This window comes from Bos mutus, chromosome 3 (genome assembly GCF_027580195.1).
Source record: "Bos mutus isolate GX-2022 chromosome 3, NWIPB_WYAK_1.1, whole genome shotgun sequence".
In the NCBI taxonomy this organism is placed as follows: Eukaryota; Metazoa; Chordata; class Mammalia; order Artiodactyla; family Bovidae; genus Bos; species Bos mutus.
This window is the reverse complement of record NC_091619.1, coordinates 5,691,064-5,710,249: the sequence shown is the minus strand read 5'-3', so window position 1 is coordinate 5,710,249 and position 19,186 is coordinate 5,691,064. Positions and strand designations below refer to the sequence as shown.

The 19,186-nt window shown below is 44.4% G+C and overlaps 1 protein-coding gene across 7 annotated transcripts in view; it reads right to left on the bottom strand.

The window, feature by feature from the left end:
• Positions 1 to 19,186, bottom strand: part of LOC102266917 (uncharacterized protein C1orf226 homolog) — a 359,994-nt gene that overhangs the window by 52,736 nt on the left and 288,072 nt on the right. For all 7 annotated transcript variants that reach the window (XM_070366596.1, XM_070366593.1, XM_070366597.1 and 4 more), the window contains 2 exons: positions 12,969 to 13,077; positions 333 to 474 (listed from right to left, as the gene is read on the bottom strand). In XM_070366596.1, the coding sequence (XP_070222697.1) occupies positions 333 to 474; positions 12,969 to 13,077 (251 nt within the window). The remainder of the gene's footprint in view (positions 1 to 332; positions 475 to 12,968; positions 13,078 to 19,186) is intronic.

Here is a 19,186-nt window from a genome sequence, read left to right as displayed (position 1 = left end):
TACTTAGATAATTGGAAATTATCTTATTTGTTTTATGAAGGTGATTGTGTATGAAAATTTTCTTTGGGATCTGATTTGGTAGTATAAGCAGCTCTACCGTTAAAATGTGTTTCCTGATATCCAGTTTAAATGCTTCTTTGTTTGATAGTTTAAACATCTTCAATTTTCTGTTATAAAAGCAACACACATTCTTTAAAGAAAATTTAGAATCTAGAAACAGAGAAAATGTTTTTAGGTGAAGTGGCTGCTCTGGGCTTGGGGGAACGATCCACCACCCACACTGTGTATCCACCTGCCTGTTCCCCCGGATCCACAGCGGTGACCGTGCCTACCTGGGTCTCCTGAGCTGCTGCTGTTCCTCTCGCTCTCCCCGTCTTCCTGGCCATCAGCATTCTGCTGCGTGTGCTGTAGGCTGAGCTTGTGGCAGACCTCGAAGGCCTGCCCCACCGTCCGGACGATTCGCATAGCTTGGCTCTGGGAAGCATAAAGGAAAGAAGAGAATGAAGGATGCGGAGACCCTCTACAAGGACACAAGAAGGGCCCAGGTGGGAGAGGATATGCAGGAGGCAGGCACACAGACACCCATGAAGCCAGCAAGGGAAAGAGATGGAAAAACCTAATGTTGTTTGGCTGTGCACATACTCACAAAGAAGTATGCAAAACCATTTTCCCTTCCCTCAATTACTCCAGAAAATAGAAACTGTCACCGCAGTTTGGAAACAGTCAACTGAATGGACAGATAGCAAAGATTCCAATTGTGGACTTAGCCCAATTCTACCTAGCAAGTTTGACGACAGTGGTTGAGATGGTTCAGAATTCTTTTGGCAACCATGATCAAACGTTTCATGGGTTCATCACTTGAAGAGTAACTCAGCTGTCATTTTCTTTTTCATGCCAGAAATGGTGGGTTTCCCTGGTGTTCCTGCAGACCATGGGCTGTGAAGATACAGGACTGAAAAGCCACGGTCTAAACAGCAGAACCAGCTGAGGACCAGAGTCCAGATCCCTTGGAACATCACTGGCAGCCAACCATATCTAAGGAGAGCTTCCCAGCCTTGCTCTAAAGACATCGCTCACGGGGTCCATTCCTTTGCTACTTTCTTTCTTTTCATTCTTTTTCTTGCTATTTAACCTCTTCCTCTAGCTGCCCAAGCATTGTGCTTAACCCTAGCTCTCGGTATCCCACTCCTTAGCTAGGACAGCTGGTGGTGGTGGTTAAGTCGCTCAGTCGTGTCCGACTCTTTGCGACCCCATGGACTCCTGCACTCCAGGCTTCCCTGCCCTTCATCATCTCCCAGAGTTTGCTCAAACTCATGTCCATTGAGTCAGTGATGCCATCCAACCATCTCATCTTCTGTCACCCCCTACTCTTCCCGCCTTCAATCTTTCCCAACATCAGGGTCTTTTCCACTGAGTCAGCTCTTTGCATCAGCTGGCCACAGTTATTGGAGCTTCAGGACAGCAGGGACAGGACAAAAGAGCCTGTTCCTGAAAGGAGTCTTAAGCGGCCCATGCAGGTTAGGAGGAACAACCACACGCAAGACTTTCAGGGCATGGTCTCCAAAGTAGACAACTGATTATGATTTGCTAATTGTTCTGCTTTCACTTTCCTTCAAAGACCAAGAATGAATTCAGTGAGAGCTGTGCAAGGTTTAAGAACTCGGGATGGGAAACTGAAGGTCACTGCTCCTTTTACAAAAGTGGTCCCCAACCATTCTGCCACCACAGACTGTGGAGTATTTCGCTGTGGCTGTCACTCTGCGCCTTGAGTCAAAGATTAATCACATCTTCGATAATCTGACTTCAGGTCAGTTGTGACTACTAGTGACACCATCAGTTCACCCATCACGTTGGGGAAAACAAAACAAAACAAAATAAGCAGTCAAGCAGAGCTTCTCATCAGCAAACCAATTCAATTATAGACAAAAGCAGAGTCCAGTGTTTTGATAGCCTGTAAGGCCTTGTTGAGGGTAAATGTGTGATTCATTTATGCTTTTCATAATATTGAAATTAGCTCATATTTCTCCATTACTATGCCCAGGAACCCCTAATTGCCTTAGACCCCATGTGTGGAACTGCTGCTCTAATTCACTCTCTGCTAGGTGTTAAGTCCCCAAATAGCTACCCTAACTATTTTCTCAAGCCTTCCATTACTTCTATGTCCCCTCTTTTCATTTGAGATCAGAGCATTCATGTTCATGAAAAGGTATTTTAGCCAATCACCATCATATACCTACTTCAGATCTCAGTCAACTTCTTCTCTTTCTGATGTTTCCCAAACTACTTCCTAGAAGTGACTGTCTTAGAGCTCAAACCCCTTTTAGTCCACAGGGCGAACTCCAGGGATGTTCTTACCTCTTACCTGGAACATCCTGACATGTCTGGATGACGACCACTTCAAGTGAGGCAGGAAGAAAGCAGTGGGACCCCCATCACCCAGCAGTGGTCAGAGCCTCTGTCCCTGTATGTCCACACTTGACTTCCCTCTGTTTTCCAAAGGTCAGGCTGAGGCCCTTTCTCCCACCACAGGTTTGTACCATCTGAGAGACAACAACTCCTTCTGCACTGGAAGTTGAGGAGCAGCAGGCACTGGTCTTAAGCAACAAGCCTCCATCTTTCTCATTTCTCAAATATATAAAAAAGTATGATTTAGAGGGCACAGTCCCTGACCAATCCAGACCAAGTGCACCACATCTTTCCCATCTCTTTTGACAATCCAGCTGTGCTCTGATAAGGAGGCTGAGCCGGGAATCTCAATCCTCGGGTGAAAATGGAGAAGAGTCTGCTCTACTCAAAAGACTTCTCCCCTCCAGGCCTTAGATCTGGTGTTGCTTATTCTCTTTAAGAGAATAAGAGCAGACTGCCTGCCTGTGGTTAATCTTTTACAGCAATGCTCATTCCCAGTTTACTGAACCTTAGAGATGCTATAACCTGCCTACCAAGGACAGCCAGGGTCCATTACAAACAGCCTTGCCCCTTTCACTTCTTCTGACCTTCAGAAATTTTGCTCTTTTATGCATCTTTACAAGTGACAGAAAAGGACAAATTTGGGGAAGTCTAGAAATAAAATACGGTAAGTCTAAATGATATGTAGAGATTGTGTATTTAATTCCATTACTTCCTTATTTTACATAAATTAACCCAGATAAATCATAGTGCATAAGTACCTGCAAAGGCTGAGTTAGTCTTTTCCCAACTGATAATGGGTATCATTATCAGAGACCCAGTTTCCCTCTTAAAAACATATGTGTGCTCAATCGCTCAGTCCTGTCTGACTCTTCGTGACCCCATGAACAATAGCCCTCCAGACTCCTCTGTCCATGGAATTTTCCAGACAAGAATACTGGAGTAGGTTGCCATACAGAAAGTTCCAAATTTACTACTACATCTGTTGCTCTAAAATCTCAGGTTCTCCTAAGGAGGACATGTTACAAATTCCTCCAAGTCTGTAAGTCACAGACACATCCCTTAACTAACTCTTGAGATGATATTAAAAATGGAAGGGTCCTCAAACAAGTGTCCTTGAGTCTGAGGGATAAATCAGAGAAGGGACAGGATTTCTAAATGTATCTTTGGAAGGAAACACACCAATATAAGTAAGAGGATGTAGTTGGTGGGAAATGACTTTTCAGAGGACCTGCCTTTCTCATGCATCAAGCTGACAAGAGATGATGAGATTCACTGAGGACTGAGCATCTGCAGAAACTGGACCCTGGCTCAGATCCCTAATCTCTCACCTTCATCAGGGACCATCATCTGACACACACTCATCAGTCTCAGCCAACTATTTACAAGCCCAGAACGGTTGTAAGGAAGTGGCTGGTCTTAATGCTTAATACTCATATTAATATTTAATATTCCATGTCTCATTTTCACATCTTAGGACATTTACTGTGATAAGCAACTGGCCCTTGCCTCTATCATCTGATTCCCTGGAAAAAGTGGAAAATGCAGACTTACAGTTCACTGATCCTGATTTCCCTATGTTAGAAATGACTCCCCACACCCATTTCCTTCCTAGCCTCCCTTCCTCACATTTGCACTACAAAACACCTCTGTAAACTTCAACTGAAAAAGTGAATCACCGATGTTTATACTCTCTCCTTTGCCTCATAGAGGAATAAATATATGGCTAACATATATGAGAGCACCTCCCACAGTGCTTGGCATATACCAAGTGCTCAAGAAATGTTTTATTCTGAATATGGAATTCATTGCACCAAAGGGGAAATAAGACAGAAAACAAACAGTAGTTCAGAAAAGGCTGGGCTACTTTATCAATAAAAGAAACATGAAGACATGAAGGGAATTGACTCTTAATGTAGGTAAGTTAGCATCAAAAGGGCTAACATCATCATCTCTCTGTCCCCATAGCAACAGAGAAGAACTGGGCCAAATCATCTTTGGTCCGAGCTGGAGTGATGGTTTCTGCTGCAAGGAAATTGTTGAGTAAGAGTTATGGATTGGCACATTCAGGGCTGAATAATGTTTTGATTTATCCTTTACTCCTCTTTAATGTGAAGGCTGTATTTCCACTCACAGTAAAAGGACACAGTAGCATGTTTTATGAAGAGCTCTCTGCATTTGAATACATAATGAAGCCACCCTTTCTGCTTCACAGAATGATTATATACATGTAAGAGACTGTCCCTTCCCACTCACTACTCTAGCAGTTAGAAGGGGCTGGAAGACTCCCACTTCTCTCACAATTCTCTCACAACTGCTAGGTGAGTTCAGATGTCTCTTGACTTTGTAGGCTCCTCTTCCTTCACTAGGGAAAAGTCTACTTTCAGAAGATTCTGTATAAGAACCTTGTTGGGGGAGCATTACTTGCAGGTGGCCAGGAGGGCCAGCCCACACGTGGCAGGAGCTCCCATCACTGGAACCATCTGCTCTTCCATGGCCACGCTGGTGCCTGCCCGCCAGGCCTAGCCCACGTGCTGACGGGACCTTCTAGCCTTCTAAGCAAGAACACTAGTTCTGCCCGCACCTTGTAATGCAGGAATCACACATGCTGGGATGTACAGTTTATAAACCAGGTCTAACCCAAGAGGGAGAAGGTTTAAGAAAAACCCCTTCCAATGGCCCGCACAGGTCACCAGGAAGCAAGTGCTCACATTTCATGACCTTTGGAAAGCACACTGGGGTTTTAGAGACGTGAAGGTAGCCAGGGATGAAGCAGAGCAAATAACCAGCATGTTGGCAAGGCAGCCTTTTTCAGCTCTAGGATATGACCATTCTCTGGAGTTTGCTAGGTTAAAAAAAAAAAAGCATCATTATACTGTATTATTTCTGTACAAATCCAGTTCAGCGTTACATAAGCCACTGAAAGTACTTGGCCACATGGATCAAATCTTCCCGTCCAAAAGCCAGTTTTGTGTTAGCAACTCTAAAGTATCTGTGGACTTTCAGTTGTCAAGATTAGAACGGATATGGCTGCTTTGATGTTTTCAAAGCCGAGAGGGCATATCTAACCTCAGAGCGGTTCTAGGCTGCAGATGGGGTGCACTGAAGCCCATGGGGGTGCCAATTACAGGCAATTTTGTAAGAAGAGGACTGGGTAAGAAGCTGTCTTAGAACTTTACACCATTTACCCAAATGGCACCCAGAAATGTTTCTTTAAATCATCTATTTAATCATATCGACAAAATCTTCTTTCTCCAACCTCAATCCAACACAGAAGTCAAATGCAAGAAATAGCTAGTCTCTTCTGTATGCTTAATGAGGGTACCAACTGTACTGGTAGTCAGCATCAATATCTGATAAACTGCAGCAAAAATCATGAAAATATTAATAACACTATATTCTCAGCGAGAGTGGGCTATCTACTCAAAAGCAGACAAGAGCCTGCGATGGTACCTTTAGAAAGACAGAAACCAGAAGGTTGATTTCTGCATTTTACTGGCCCACAGGAAAATAATGGTCAATCATGATTTTATTTTCTGTTTTCATTTTAAGCCATCTTGTTGTCGGTTGGTCCTTGTAAATCTGGGGAATCTTTTGAGTGCTGCATATATGTAAGGAATGGTAATTACTGTTAGTCTTATTCTACAGCTGATTTATTAAATAACTGTGGCAGTGTTCTGAATTTCACTGTCCTGGAAAAAGTCCTCTCTACTTCGTAATTCATGGCAATAAGTAAAGGAGTCATCAGATAAGTAAGGAAAGTGACTAGTGCATGCTAAGTCACTTCAGTCATGTTCGACTCCGTGCGACCCTATGGACTGTAGCCTGCCAGATTCCTCCATTCTCTGTCCAGGCAACCATATTGGAGTGGGTTGCCACGTCCTTCTTCGGGGGATCTTCCTGACCCAGGGATCAAACTCATGTCTATTATGTCTCCTGCACTGGCAGGCAGCTTCTTTACCAATAGCGCCACCTGGGAAGCCCAAGGTGACTAGAAGAAGCTCAAAATGTAAGGTGTATATGATGATGATGACAATGACAGGGAAAGAAGAGAAGACTGGGGGCACATCTCCTCCAAGTAAACACCTTTCTTAGTCCACCAGCCCTTTACCCCAGCTTACATCCCCTCCCCTGCCACTCTGTCTCTTCTGAGAACTGGAGATTTATCTGCCAAGTGCATCTGAATTCTAAGAAACCTCAGCCCAGTAAGTCAGTTCTAGAATAACTCACAGGTTTATCATTCTTGCCATTTATCATGGCCAGAAAGTACAGTGGCCTTCTCTTGACCTTAACACCACAGAATCTCAGCAAAAATAGAACTGAAGTTCATGTTTCTTTAATGTGTTTTTTGAACCTTAGTAAAAGATTTAAGCTTATATCTATCAAGTGATTTCAATCTATAGAATCTGCAATGCTGAAGCAAGGAAATACACCTGAAATTGTACGTAGAGGAAGACCCAATAAACTCAGGCTCTGAACTGAGAAATGGGTTGGGTTTCTGTCTAACAGGTTCTTTAATGGCCTTGATCCTATAATTTGATCAAGGCAATGCCTTGGACACCAGAATACTGCTACTATGAAGAAAGCTTAGTTTCAAAGTAGGTTTACACTTTCAACATTGACAGGAGATAGTAGACCTTATCATTTCCAATGGACTTTTGGGTTTTTCCTTATGCTCTGTTAGTCCATGAACCACAGGAGCATAGAGAAAAGAGGGCCGAGTTACAACCTCAGTACTATCAGTAACCACCTAGATGACCACATGTGAGTGAATTTACTTTTCCAGGTACTGATTTCCTCTCCATAAACAAAGAGTTTCGGACTACATGAATTCTGAGACTTAGGATTTCTGTATTTTGACTTCTCAACTCAACCCCACACTAACATTTAAAATATAAAAAAGAGCCTCCTTCCCTAAATTTAGGACCTATCTCTCCTCCCTAACTTGAACTTGACCAGGAAAGTACTCATTCTTTAGCACATAACTGACATCATCATGCAAAATCCATGGCAAGCCCTTAAGGACACTTTTGTGCTGTGGCCCCTAACCTGATGGTGGCAGTATTACAGGAGGAAATGATTTCTCCTAACCCAAACCAATTGAGCCGTGATTGCAGGCAGAACAGTTTCAAGGAGCTACCCGTGAAGATAATGGGGAGATTCCTGTGGCTCCTGTTAATCACCAGCACTTCACGCACTGATAAGTACCGTCACACTTAGTCAGGGCAGACAGCCACTTCCACCTGGGGCTGGGAGCATATGACAGGAGCGGGACATCCACTACACAGGAGGGGTCAAGACACACACAGAGGCTTCGCAGGAGGCAAAAGGCCTTGCAAATGAATACTGTCATTACATCCCCGAAGGAGGCAAATGGGAAAGCCGTGTTGCTAGGAAGTGTCACTAACACTCCAGGCGAGGAAAAGACCCTCTTCCAACCCTTTGCTGCTGGCGCTGGTCTGAACAGTGCTGGGATCTCCCCACTACAATCCTGGTGATCCCTCTTAGTCACACGGAATTTGTTTCCTGAAGGTCACCTCACTCCACACCCACAGATCAGCATTTCTGGGATGCCTTTCATCTTCTTTGGTAGCTGGAGAAACTCAGACGCAGAGAGGCTCACATATATTTTATGAATTTCATGTAACAGAGGCAAGTGGCCAAAGCTTGGCCTAGGAAGCAGGAAGCTAGGTTCTTATCTCAGGGGCATTGCTGACTTACTGTGTGACCAGAGGTATTTACTTTCCTGGGCCCTCTCTTTCTCCCACTATAAAATGGAGTCAGGATTAACCATACAAAGATATTAAGAGGAAAAAAGGAAAATCTGTGTCAAAGCGACTTGGACCGTTCAGAGTTAAGGAACTCTTCATACCCCAGTAACAGTTACAGTAGATTTCATTTACAACTAGACCTTGGAGAAATAGGTTACTCCTCAGTCATGCAATTTCCTGATGAAGATAATAAAATGCAGTGGTGAAGGAGGTAAGCTCCAGAGTCAGTTTCTAGGTATAGTTCTAACTTCATCACTTTTTTTGGGGATGAGGTGGTGGTGGTGTGCTACATGTGGGATCTTAGTTCCCCAACCAAGGATCAAACCTGAGCCCCATGCAGCTGGAACTCAGAGTTTGAACCACTGAACCATGAGGGAAGCCTCTGCACCACTTATTATGAGTTACATCCCTTAAGTCTCCATTTTCTCACCCATAAAATGAAGCGCATCATAGGACCTACAGCTTACAGGGCTGCTGAAGGAATAAAGATAATTTAAATGAAGAGTCTAGGACAGTCACAAGCACATAGCAAGTAACCCAAACTGACTGGATATTGTTTATGTGCTTAGTCGCTTAGTCGTGTCCGACTCTTTGCGACCCCATGGACTGATGCCCACCAGGTTCCTCGGTCCATGGGATTTCCCAGGCAAGAATACTGGATGGAGTAGGTTGCCATTTCTTTCTCCAACTGGATATTATTTGACTTAATAATATAAGGATGGATAATATAGAGTAACAGATGAATGGCTGATAGTATATTATCTCCCTACAATATTCTGCTACCTAACTTCTGATGAAGGCCCAACTGAAAAAAATCAGCTCAAGATTAAAGTTCCAAAGACGAGAACCACATTGGCTATATGGGTAACTAAAGGAAGATCCATAGGTATAAATGACCACGGTGCTGGCAGCCAGGTGCAGGGAGGTGATCTACCAGGCAATTTGAGAATCTGACCCATATTATTAACTATAGAAGAGACAATCACATTTCCCACAGTGAACTATAAGGCAAGGATGACCCACACGAGAAGCCCATCATGGGAAATGCCATGAGGACACACTGGGGACATGACATGACGTGAAGAGCAATAACCAAGCCTTAACATAGCAAGGAGCTCATAGAAGGTTTCTCTACACTATGATCAACATAAAGGCTCTGGAGAACACCCAGGTCCACTGGCTTCCAGTCAAGAGACCTCCCCATGTGTGCTCAGTCGCTTTAGTCATGTCTGACTCTTTGCAATCTCATGGACTGTAGCCTGTCAGGCTCCTCTGTCCATGGAATTTTCCAAGCAAGAACACTGGAGTGGGTTGCCAGGCCCTCCTCCAAGGGATCTGCCCGATGCAGGGATTGAACCCGCGTCTCCTGTGGCCCCTGCATTGCAGGAGTTCATTCTTTACCGCTGAGCTAGACAAGAGAGCTCCCTACTGACCCACAACAACCAGAAACAACCCTACCAGACACACTTACCCAGGGTATTTAGTCCTTTCCCCCTCACCTCTTAAGTATTCCTACCATTTGCCAATTAAAACTCCTTCCCAAGCTAACTATTATCTCTCCAAATCAGAAATGCTTTATAAGAGAGGAAATCACCAGATCTGGAGACTACCCAGGGTAAGCTTGCAAAACCTTGCAGACGTGGTCCCACTCCTCCCCAACTCTGTTTCCTTTGCAGAACAATTAATTCACTTTTCTTTCCTGGCGTGGAAACCAGCCCTTCCACCTATAGTTCAGCAGCAATGGGGCTCACAGCCCAGGCTGTCTGTAAACAGTTCCTTCAGCCACGTGGCTACAGGCCAACAAAGGGCCTGAGAACCAGCTCGGAAGAGTTACAGTCTCAGTGGGTGAGGGCAAAAGGGACAGAGAAAATAAGAGAGCCAGAGGTCAGCATTAGCTCGGAGACATGGACAAAACTGGTGTGAGAGGGAACCAGATGACTACTCCTTTGTCACTGGGTAATAAGAACTTCATTCTGTGCTTCTCTTCAAGATCAAAGTTCCAGTGGGCATCGTTCTTAGACTCAGGTTTTGGCAGAAGGACTGGACAATCCCACTGTGTTTGCACTGCTGTACCAGATCAGATGGCAAAGCAAATATAACGATCTCCCTTACCTAGAGTTCCTGCTCAAAATCCTGTTGTTCTATATGTCTCCTGATTCTAGCCAGTCAGTGCCTATCCATGGGACCTTGGGCAAGTCATTTAATCTTTCAATTCACTTATCCCATGAAAATTACCATTTTAACTTCTTCACGTGGGTTTTTGGAAGGATCTAGTAAGATTAAACATTAAAGGACTCTGTAAATTAAAATATGGTATTTGTAACTTTAATATAAAGTCCCAGATCCACACAGTCCGGTCGCTGGAGAAAACTAAGAGTACAGTGGAGCACTCAAAATGAATGACAGGGAATCCTAGTCTTTGTTTCTGTTGAGGAACCCTGCAGACGATCGGGTCTGTAAGTCTCAGGAACACTTTGCATTTCCTTTCCTTCCTTCCGAGATCCATTACACCTCAAAACCACACAAGTACTTTTCCCTCTCTCAACCCCTAAATTCTCATCTCCAGTCCCTCTGGCTTTTCTTTCTGTCCTTCTCCATCTGGTAGGGGAAGCACACTGATTGAAACGGCCCACCCTGGCCAGGCACCGTAGTAACCATTTGCATGAATTGTTTTACGACAGGAGGTCCTGGTAAGGAACACGGAACTAATAAGCCTCCACCAACCAGAAGAGTTCAGGAAAGGTCAAAAGGAGACACCACTTGTCCGACCACCTCCCAGAATCCTTCGCTCTGGCATCCATCTTGGCTGAATAAGGCGTGTACCACCAGGAAGGACTCTGAGTCAGAATGGTTGCCTAAAGACAACCCAGAAACTAATCCCATCACCATAAAACCCCAGACTGCAAGCCTCTTGCAGAGCTGTTCTCCTGGGTTCCCTTACCCTACTGCTCTCCACCCGGGCACCCTTTCCCAGTAAAGTCTCTTGCTTTGTCAGCACATGTGTCTCCTCAGACAATTCATTTCTAAGTGTTAGACAAGAGCCCAGTTTCGAGCCCCGGAAGGGGTCCCCCTTCCTGCAACACTTCCTCCTCTTTCTATCAGTTCTTTCATATCCTACTTTCATTTTTTCCCCTTCTCAACTGTACTATTACCTAAAGGTGTAATCTGGCAACCTGCCCTTTCTTCTGTCTACCTTTCCAGTTCTGGCTCTTTCCCTTCGATTCCACCATTTGCATTAAAAAGCCTGAGAATAGGTGGGTTAAGGGCACACATCTCCTTAAAGGAAGAGGCTGAATCAGCAAAGTATAATTCTCTTTGTGAGCCAGGGTGGGAGATGGGACATACATAATATTACAGTAAATCCCGACCCTATCGTGTTTTATTCTTATTATCCCCACTTGGCACAGTATCCACCGATCTATTAAAGATGTCTTAGGACATAAGACGCATTAAGATGTCACACGGCATCGAAGAAGGGACAAGCAGAAGAGAATTCAGAAGTAGTCCTCATAGAAAGTCAGGGTCACTGATTTGTGTCTAGAGTGGTAAGAATCTTACCATTCCACCTTTACCTGTCAGGGACCTTACAGACACAAATAGTACTTTCCAATTCTCTACTACAGAAAAGTAATTCCTAGGACATTAACACATATACATGGAAAAAATATGATTTCATGGCCAATTCAGTTTGAGAAATGCTAGGTTAAAGCTAAAGGGATTTCTCTAACTTAGGACTTTCTAGCCGGAGAAGGCAATGGCACCCCACTCCAGTACTCCTGCCTGGAAACTCGCATGGATGGAGGAGCCTGGAAGGCTGCAGTCCATGGGGTCGCTGAGGGTCGGACATGACTGAGCGACTTCACTTTCACTTTTCACTTTCATGCATTGGAGAAGGCAATGGCAACCCACTCCAGTGTTCTTGCCTGGAGAATCCCAGGGACGGGGGAGCCTGGTGGGCTGCCGTCTATGGGGTCGCACAGAGTCGGACACGACTGAAGTGACTTAGCAATAGCAATAGCAATAGGACTTTCTAGCACATTTAAATTAAATAGTTTTAATATGTTAAATGTTAACATATTTAATGTTTTGGATGGTAAATGTTTTACAGGATACGTTTTAGGAAATGCTTGTTTTGATGCCCCTCCTTATTTTATAGAGAGGGAAGCTGAGACCCAAGGGGGATACTGACCCTCCTAACATAATTCAGGGGTCCAGGAGAGAAGAGGGGTTACAGCCCATGTTTCCAAACCCCAGTTTTGTGCATTAGACTCCTGGAGGCATGATAGAGAGGAACCCTGTCTCCACAGAACTGCAAAAGTTGCATTTACTCAAGCATCAAGGTTACTGTACCAAAATAACCATCCAGGACAACCAACATCACAAAGTCTAACTAGATCCCACCATGTCATATTTGGAGGTCACTGATCAGAATACAGAATTATGATGCAGGGTGACTTCAGTGAGTGGCAACCTTCTTTCCTACCACACACCAACATGAGCATCACTCCTGGAGCTGTCTGCCTGCTGCGTTTCAGACCACTTTTCCAGTGGCTGAGATCTCTCCAGTTGTTTGCATACAACTAAGTACCAAGTTCAAATGAAACTAAAATTGAAACTAAAAGAGAATTTCATTGTATACAAGCAATGACTGACTACTGAGAGAGGTGCCCTATATCTTGCATTCAAATAGCCACCTCCAAATCTTGCCTCTCCATCAACAGGGAGACAGGTAAATGTTGGGAACACTCTGCTTCCATCAAAGGATGAGATGACCAATGACGGCCCCTTTACCTTCTTCTTGGATTTAAAGACGTTACACCTGAAGATATTGCTGGCACCATCTCGAGCGATATAGCTGAAGATCTTCAAGTCTTGGGAATCATGAGAGACGTAGAAGATCCTACAGGGAGAACAACAGAAAAATGCACTGAAAATGGCTCAGGTTCAAATCTCCAACAAGCAAACCTCTGTTTAAGGACACCCTGCAGACAGAGCTCCAATCAAGTTCTTAGAGAAGGCCTCCTTCTGATGAAAGCCACAATGCAGGAGGTACTTTCCGCAAGCTGTACAAACACTGATGTTCCGTGAGTGACCTCCAGAGGCTGATGGGTGGACACGGGTAGGATGTGGACCCCACGCTAGCACTGGGCAGTACATCTTTCCTGGTAACTTGTAGGTTACAGGAAAAAATCATTTCCATCCTTATCAGAGCAGTAAGTCTGCTTCTAATCCAGGGAAATGTTGGGAGGTTTCCTAATACCTCCAAATGAAAAGACTTAGGGAACCAGCAATGCTAACCACATAGGGAGAGACTAAGGCACTGTTTCATTATCTAGGTCCCTTGGTGACAGCTAATCCACTTTCCATCCCTCTCCATCAGGCCGAGGCATCCATGTATTTATTCCATCAGTCAGCCAATCCCCCAGAGTGCACACTGGGGGCCAGGCACTGTCCCAGCAGCCAGAGGTACAAGTAACAGGACAGAAAAAAGCCCCCGGAATTCATGGAGCTCATAGGCAGGAGATATCAATAAACAAATAGAAAATGAGTGGCATGAAGAAATGAAGAAAAGAAGGGGCAGAGCATGGGGCTGCTATTTCAGAACGGAAGGCCACGCAGAGAGGCAGAGACCTAATGTGAGAGCGTCTGTCACAGCACTACGTGGGCAAAAGCAGGGCAGGAAGAGGGACAACAAGTTTTAAAGCCCACTGGTGTTGATAAGGTGCTCTCAGAGTTCAAGGAGTGGCCCGAAGGTCAGCGTGGCTCAAGTCGAGGGAGTGTGGTCAGTGACAGGGTCAGGGGATCCGTCAAAGGCCAGGGCACAGGAGGCCCTGAAGGTCAGGGGCTGTACTCCAAGTGAGATGAGAAGCCATCCGAGGTTATGGAGCAGCAGACTGCCTGCCTGATGCTTTCGACTCAAGAATCTGTCCAGCTGCCATGGGTGGGAGGCGGGGGCGGGGGCAGAGGCAGAGAAAAGGCTGGCAAAAGGTAGAATCAAAAGCAAGGCCCCAAGTGCTGGCTCTCAGATAGACCTGGGCCGGGGTACCACCAGAAATGCCGAGTCTGAGAGCTGTTAGCATGGGGCAGGGGAGGGGAGTCTCAGGGGTATGTCAGAGGAGCTGATCTAGGGTGACCCAAGGAGAGTGTTGCTCTTTTTTTAAAAAATTTTAACTGGAAGAGAATTGCTTTAAATATTGTGTTGGTTTCTGCCATATATCAGCTTGAATCAGCCATGTTCCAGATCAACCTCCTGGGACCACATCATTTCCAAAAAATATCTTTTTCTCAATGAAAACACAACTTTTCTATCCCAGGATTTCACAGGCCTGGTATGTTTAACTCAGTGCTGTGTAGCAGGAAAAGAATGGAATTTAGAGTCACAGTCACAGCTCTGCCCCTTACTATTTATTATTATAAGGTAAGCAGGGTTTCCCAGGTGGTGCTGGAGGTAAAGAACCCACCTGCTCATGCAGGAGACATAGAGACACAGGTTCGACTCCTGGGTCAGGCAGATCCCCTGGAGAAGGAAATGGCAACCCACTCCAATTCTTGCCTGGAGAATGCCACAGACAGAGGAGTCTGGCAGGCTACAGTTCACAGGGTCACAAAGAATTGGACATGACTGAAGCGACTTAGCATGCACACAAAAGCCATGTAACCTTCAGAGGTTCAGTCTTCTTATCTATAAAATGGGACTTTTTACAGTGACACCTTGCAGTGTTATTGGGAAGATCAAATAACAAGTAAAGTACCTTTTTACTTCTTGCTGATATAGCCTCTAAGTAGTCTTTTTACTGAGATTCCGACAAAGGACCCCAAGAAGTGTGAAGAAAAAATCCAAATTCACCCTGAGAACTTTCTTTGCTGAATTCCACTAAAAGTCACTTCAGTTCATCTCACATGTCTACCAACTTCAAACAACACTGAAATTGAGGTTATTATGTTTATTTAATACGGCTTCTAAGACAGCTAATCTAACGTTAGGGGGCCCACACCACAGAGCACTGATCCTTCTAATGATGCCAAAGTGTCCTCCTAACACCGAAGGGACAAGCCAACAGCTGCATCTCAGCATATCCTATGAGCTCCTGGCCCACCCAGACATGCCCTCCTGATCTTCTCTCAAGCTTCAAATTCATCACACCTCCCCCAACTAATCCTCTCCCCTGCATTCCCCAAGCAAGCATGGCCTTCCTTCCCCCAAGCCCTCTCTTTTTATTATTTGTATGTTATTTAATGTTTGCTTAATCCTTAATGCAAAACCGTCCAAATATTTACAAACTCTTTTAACAACTATAAATAGGCAGTTTTTATGCAGTCAATTGCATTTTTCCAAATGTTTAAGCATAGACTGTAACCATAAGTCTAACACAGCAAATTTTCTTAAGTCTTTTAAAAATGCACTTAAAGTAACACAATGATTACAAAATCTTTTTTATACCCGAATCAGTTTTTAAAAATTAACGTCATGGCTTAAAATGTAGCTTTATCTTTTTACTCTTACACAGAAGATTTGTTACATGCAAACTAAAGAATTTCTCAGCTTTACTCCCTCCCTCATATTCTCTTTTTTAAAACTCTTTTCTACTTATTTCTTGTCTGTGCTGGGTCTCTGTTGCGGTGCACGGGCTCTCTGCTGCTGCATGTGGATTTTCTCCAGCTGTGGCGAGTGGCCGAGCCCCCTCTTGATAAAGGGTGCAATGTCCACTCAAGCCAGAGACCTGGGTAACACCCTCAACTCCTTCCTCCTTTGTTCTCCCATATCTGTCATCATGACCAGGTTCTCTGCAGTCCATCTCCTGACACATCTCTGAAATGTTTTTTTCTTCAGTCTCACAGTATTGCCTTGGTCCACAGGTCCTTACTATTCATCTAGAGTCTTGCAACTCACCTAGGGTCTCTCTGCTTCCCACTTCACCTACTGCCAACCCACTCTCTATTCTGCTTCCTGGTATTTCCCTTTAAAAACTAAAGGCTTCCTACTGCCCTCAGGATAAAGCCCAAACTTCTCAGCATGGAGTACCTACGTTTCTGCTTTCATCCCTCTCCAGAGGCCTGACCTACATAGCTCTTCAGGACTAGTTGCATACAGCTGCCTGCCTCCGCATCTGTGGTGACATCTTTGGCATCCTTGAAGACTTGCTTCAGAGAAGGCTTCCCTGCCCACATTGCCCCCGAATCTGAGCTGCTGACACCCCTGGGCTCACCTTTACCATAGCCCATATCTCACATTATGATGTTTACACTGAAGCTTCTTGAAGGAACCAAGGACCACACCTTGGTACTCAGGTGCCAGCACAGTGACTGGCACAGAGGTTCCTAACATCTGCATAGGAGGGGAGACAGGCATCCTTGCTGTCATTAATAAGCACCCATAATGTACTCTGCTTGGCTATTCATTTTCCCCCCAGAAAACAGGTCCTGTTAGTTCAGATGCGTCACACATAAAGCTCCTCTGATTCTTGAGTTTTTCATTTATTATTACATAACACCCCAATGGAAATGGCAACCCACTCTAGTATTCCTGCCTGAAGAATCCCATGGACAGGGGAGCTTGGCAGGCTACAGTTCATAGGGTCGCACTGAGTCGGAGATGACTGAGCACATGTACAGGAACCTAAGGACTGAGAACTAGAATTAAAATGGACAGAGCAGACAGGAAGGCAGATGCACATGCCAACAAGACGCAGAGACATGGAAGGCACTCAGGTGGTAGCAAGCTAGTATGAACTCTACCTTTGTAGACTAAGCACGTTTTTGGCAAACATGATGACAGCCTGGGCATGAATGAAGCCAAGCTCTTTGAACTAGAGCTCTTTGGAGACAGCTCTGTCATATCTGAGATCAGAAACTTAATGTGTAAGTTATTAAAAGCCTGGAACCTCTAGCTAACCAAAAAGCCAAATAGTTAAGAGCTTGGAAAAATATCCACCAATACAATCAAGAAGCAGGAAGTTTTCCCATGTGACCTCATTCACCCACAAATTAACAGATCAACAAATTAAGGGCTCAGGTCCAAATTTCTAAATCTACAAAATATACTCCAAGAAGCCCTATTTCTTCATACTTTGGTTTTAAGAACTGTGATTGTGCGAGTGTGTGTGTGTATGTGTGTGTTGTGGGTGGGACATGGTTGTTGCTCAGTCACTAGGTCGTATCCAATTCTTTGCAGCCCCATGGACTACAGCACACCAGGCTTCCCTGTCCTTCACCATCACCCAGAGTTTGCTCAAATTCATGTCCATTGAGTTGGTGATGCCATCCAACAATATCATCCTCTGTCGTCCCCTTCTCCTCCTGTCTTCAATCTTTCCCAGCATCAGGGTTCTTTTCCTAATGAGTTGGCGCTTTCCACCAGGTGGCCAAAGTACTGGAGCTTCAGCTCCATCGTCAGTTCTTCCAATGAATATTCAGGGTTGATTTCCTTTAGGATGGACTGGTTGGATCTCCTTGCAGTGCAAGGATTCTCAACAATCTTCTCTAGCAACACAGTTTGAAGATATCAGTTCTTCAGTGCTCAGCTTTTTTTTTTGTCCAGCTCTCACATCCATACATGACTACTGGAAAAACTATAGCTTTGACCATATGGACCTTTGTTGGCAAAGTAAAATCTCTGCTTTTTAATATGCTGTCTAGTTTTACCATAGCTTTTCTTCCAAGGAGCAAGGGTCTTTTGATTTCATGACTGCAATCACCATCTGCAGTGATTTTGCAGCCCAAGAAAATAAAGTCTGTCACTGTTTCCATTGTTTCCCCATCTATTTGCCATGAAGTGATGGGACAGAATGCCATGATCTTTGTTTTTTGAATGTTGAGTTTTAAGCCAGCTTTTTCACATCCCTCTTTCATGAACTTCCTCAAGAGGCTCTTTGATTCCTCTTTGCTTTCCATCATTTGCCATAAGGATGCTGTCAACTGCATATGTGAGGTTATTGATATTTCTCCTCGCAATCTTGACTCCAGCTTGTGCATCATCCAGCCCAGCATGTGCATCATCCAGCCCAGCATGAACTGACTCACTGGAAAAGACCCTGATGCTGGGAAAGATTGAAGGCGGGAGGAGAAGGGGACGAAAGAGGATGAGATGGTTGGATGGCATCAGTGACGCTTTTGACATAAGTTTGAGTAAGCTCCAAGAGTTGGTGACGGACAGGGAAGCCTGGCATGCTGCAGTCCATGGGGTCACCAAGAGTCAGACGCGACTGAGCAATTGAACTCAACTGAACTGAAGATCTTACTGGTTTCCTCGGTAGCTCAGCGGTAAAGAATTTACCTGCAATGCAGGAGACATGGGTTTGATCTCTGAGTTGGGAAGAATCCCAGGAGAAGGAAATGATAACCTACTTCAGTATTCTTGCCTGGGAAATCCCATAGACAGAGGAGCCTGGTGAGCTCCACAGGGTTTCAAAAGAGTAGGATATGACTGAGTGGCTAAACAAAAGCAAAAGATCTTTTTACATTTATTCTGACTTCAAATTTCTTATAATTTCTTGGCATTATTTCAAAATATGCATAGAATTGTAATTTTCACTCAGTAATGAAACTATACTCTTTAAAGCCAAAACAATAGAATTTTCTGCAGATTATGTTCATAAACTTACCATAAATAACTGAAATATAAACAATATCTTGGAGGAATTGGACTTGGGGTTTATCATCATGTTGGAATTCAAGTTGCCAAACTGATAAAAACCACAAGACCCACCACCAACCCCTGCCCCCACTTCCTTGACTATTAATCAATAAGTAAATGTGTTTCTCTTAGGAAAATAGAAAAAAAGTTGGAAAACAGAGTAGAAAGATACCTATGTAATCATCGGATGTGTCCAACCCAGCACCCCTGTCATTCAGCATTTGTCAGTGACGGGCAATTCACTCTTGTTAGAGTATCCATTCCTCCTTTCTGAGGGCTTCTAATTACTTGGGAATTTCCCCTTATACTGATTAGAAATCTACCAACAGGAATGCAGTAGAGAGAAATGGCTGAAAACACTGTCCTTTGTGTAGGA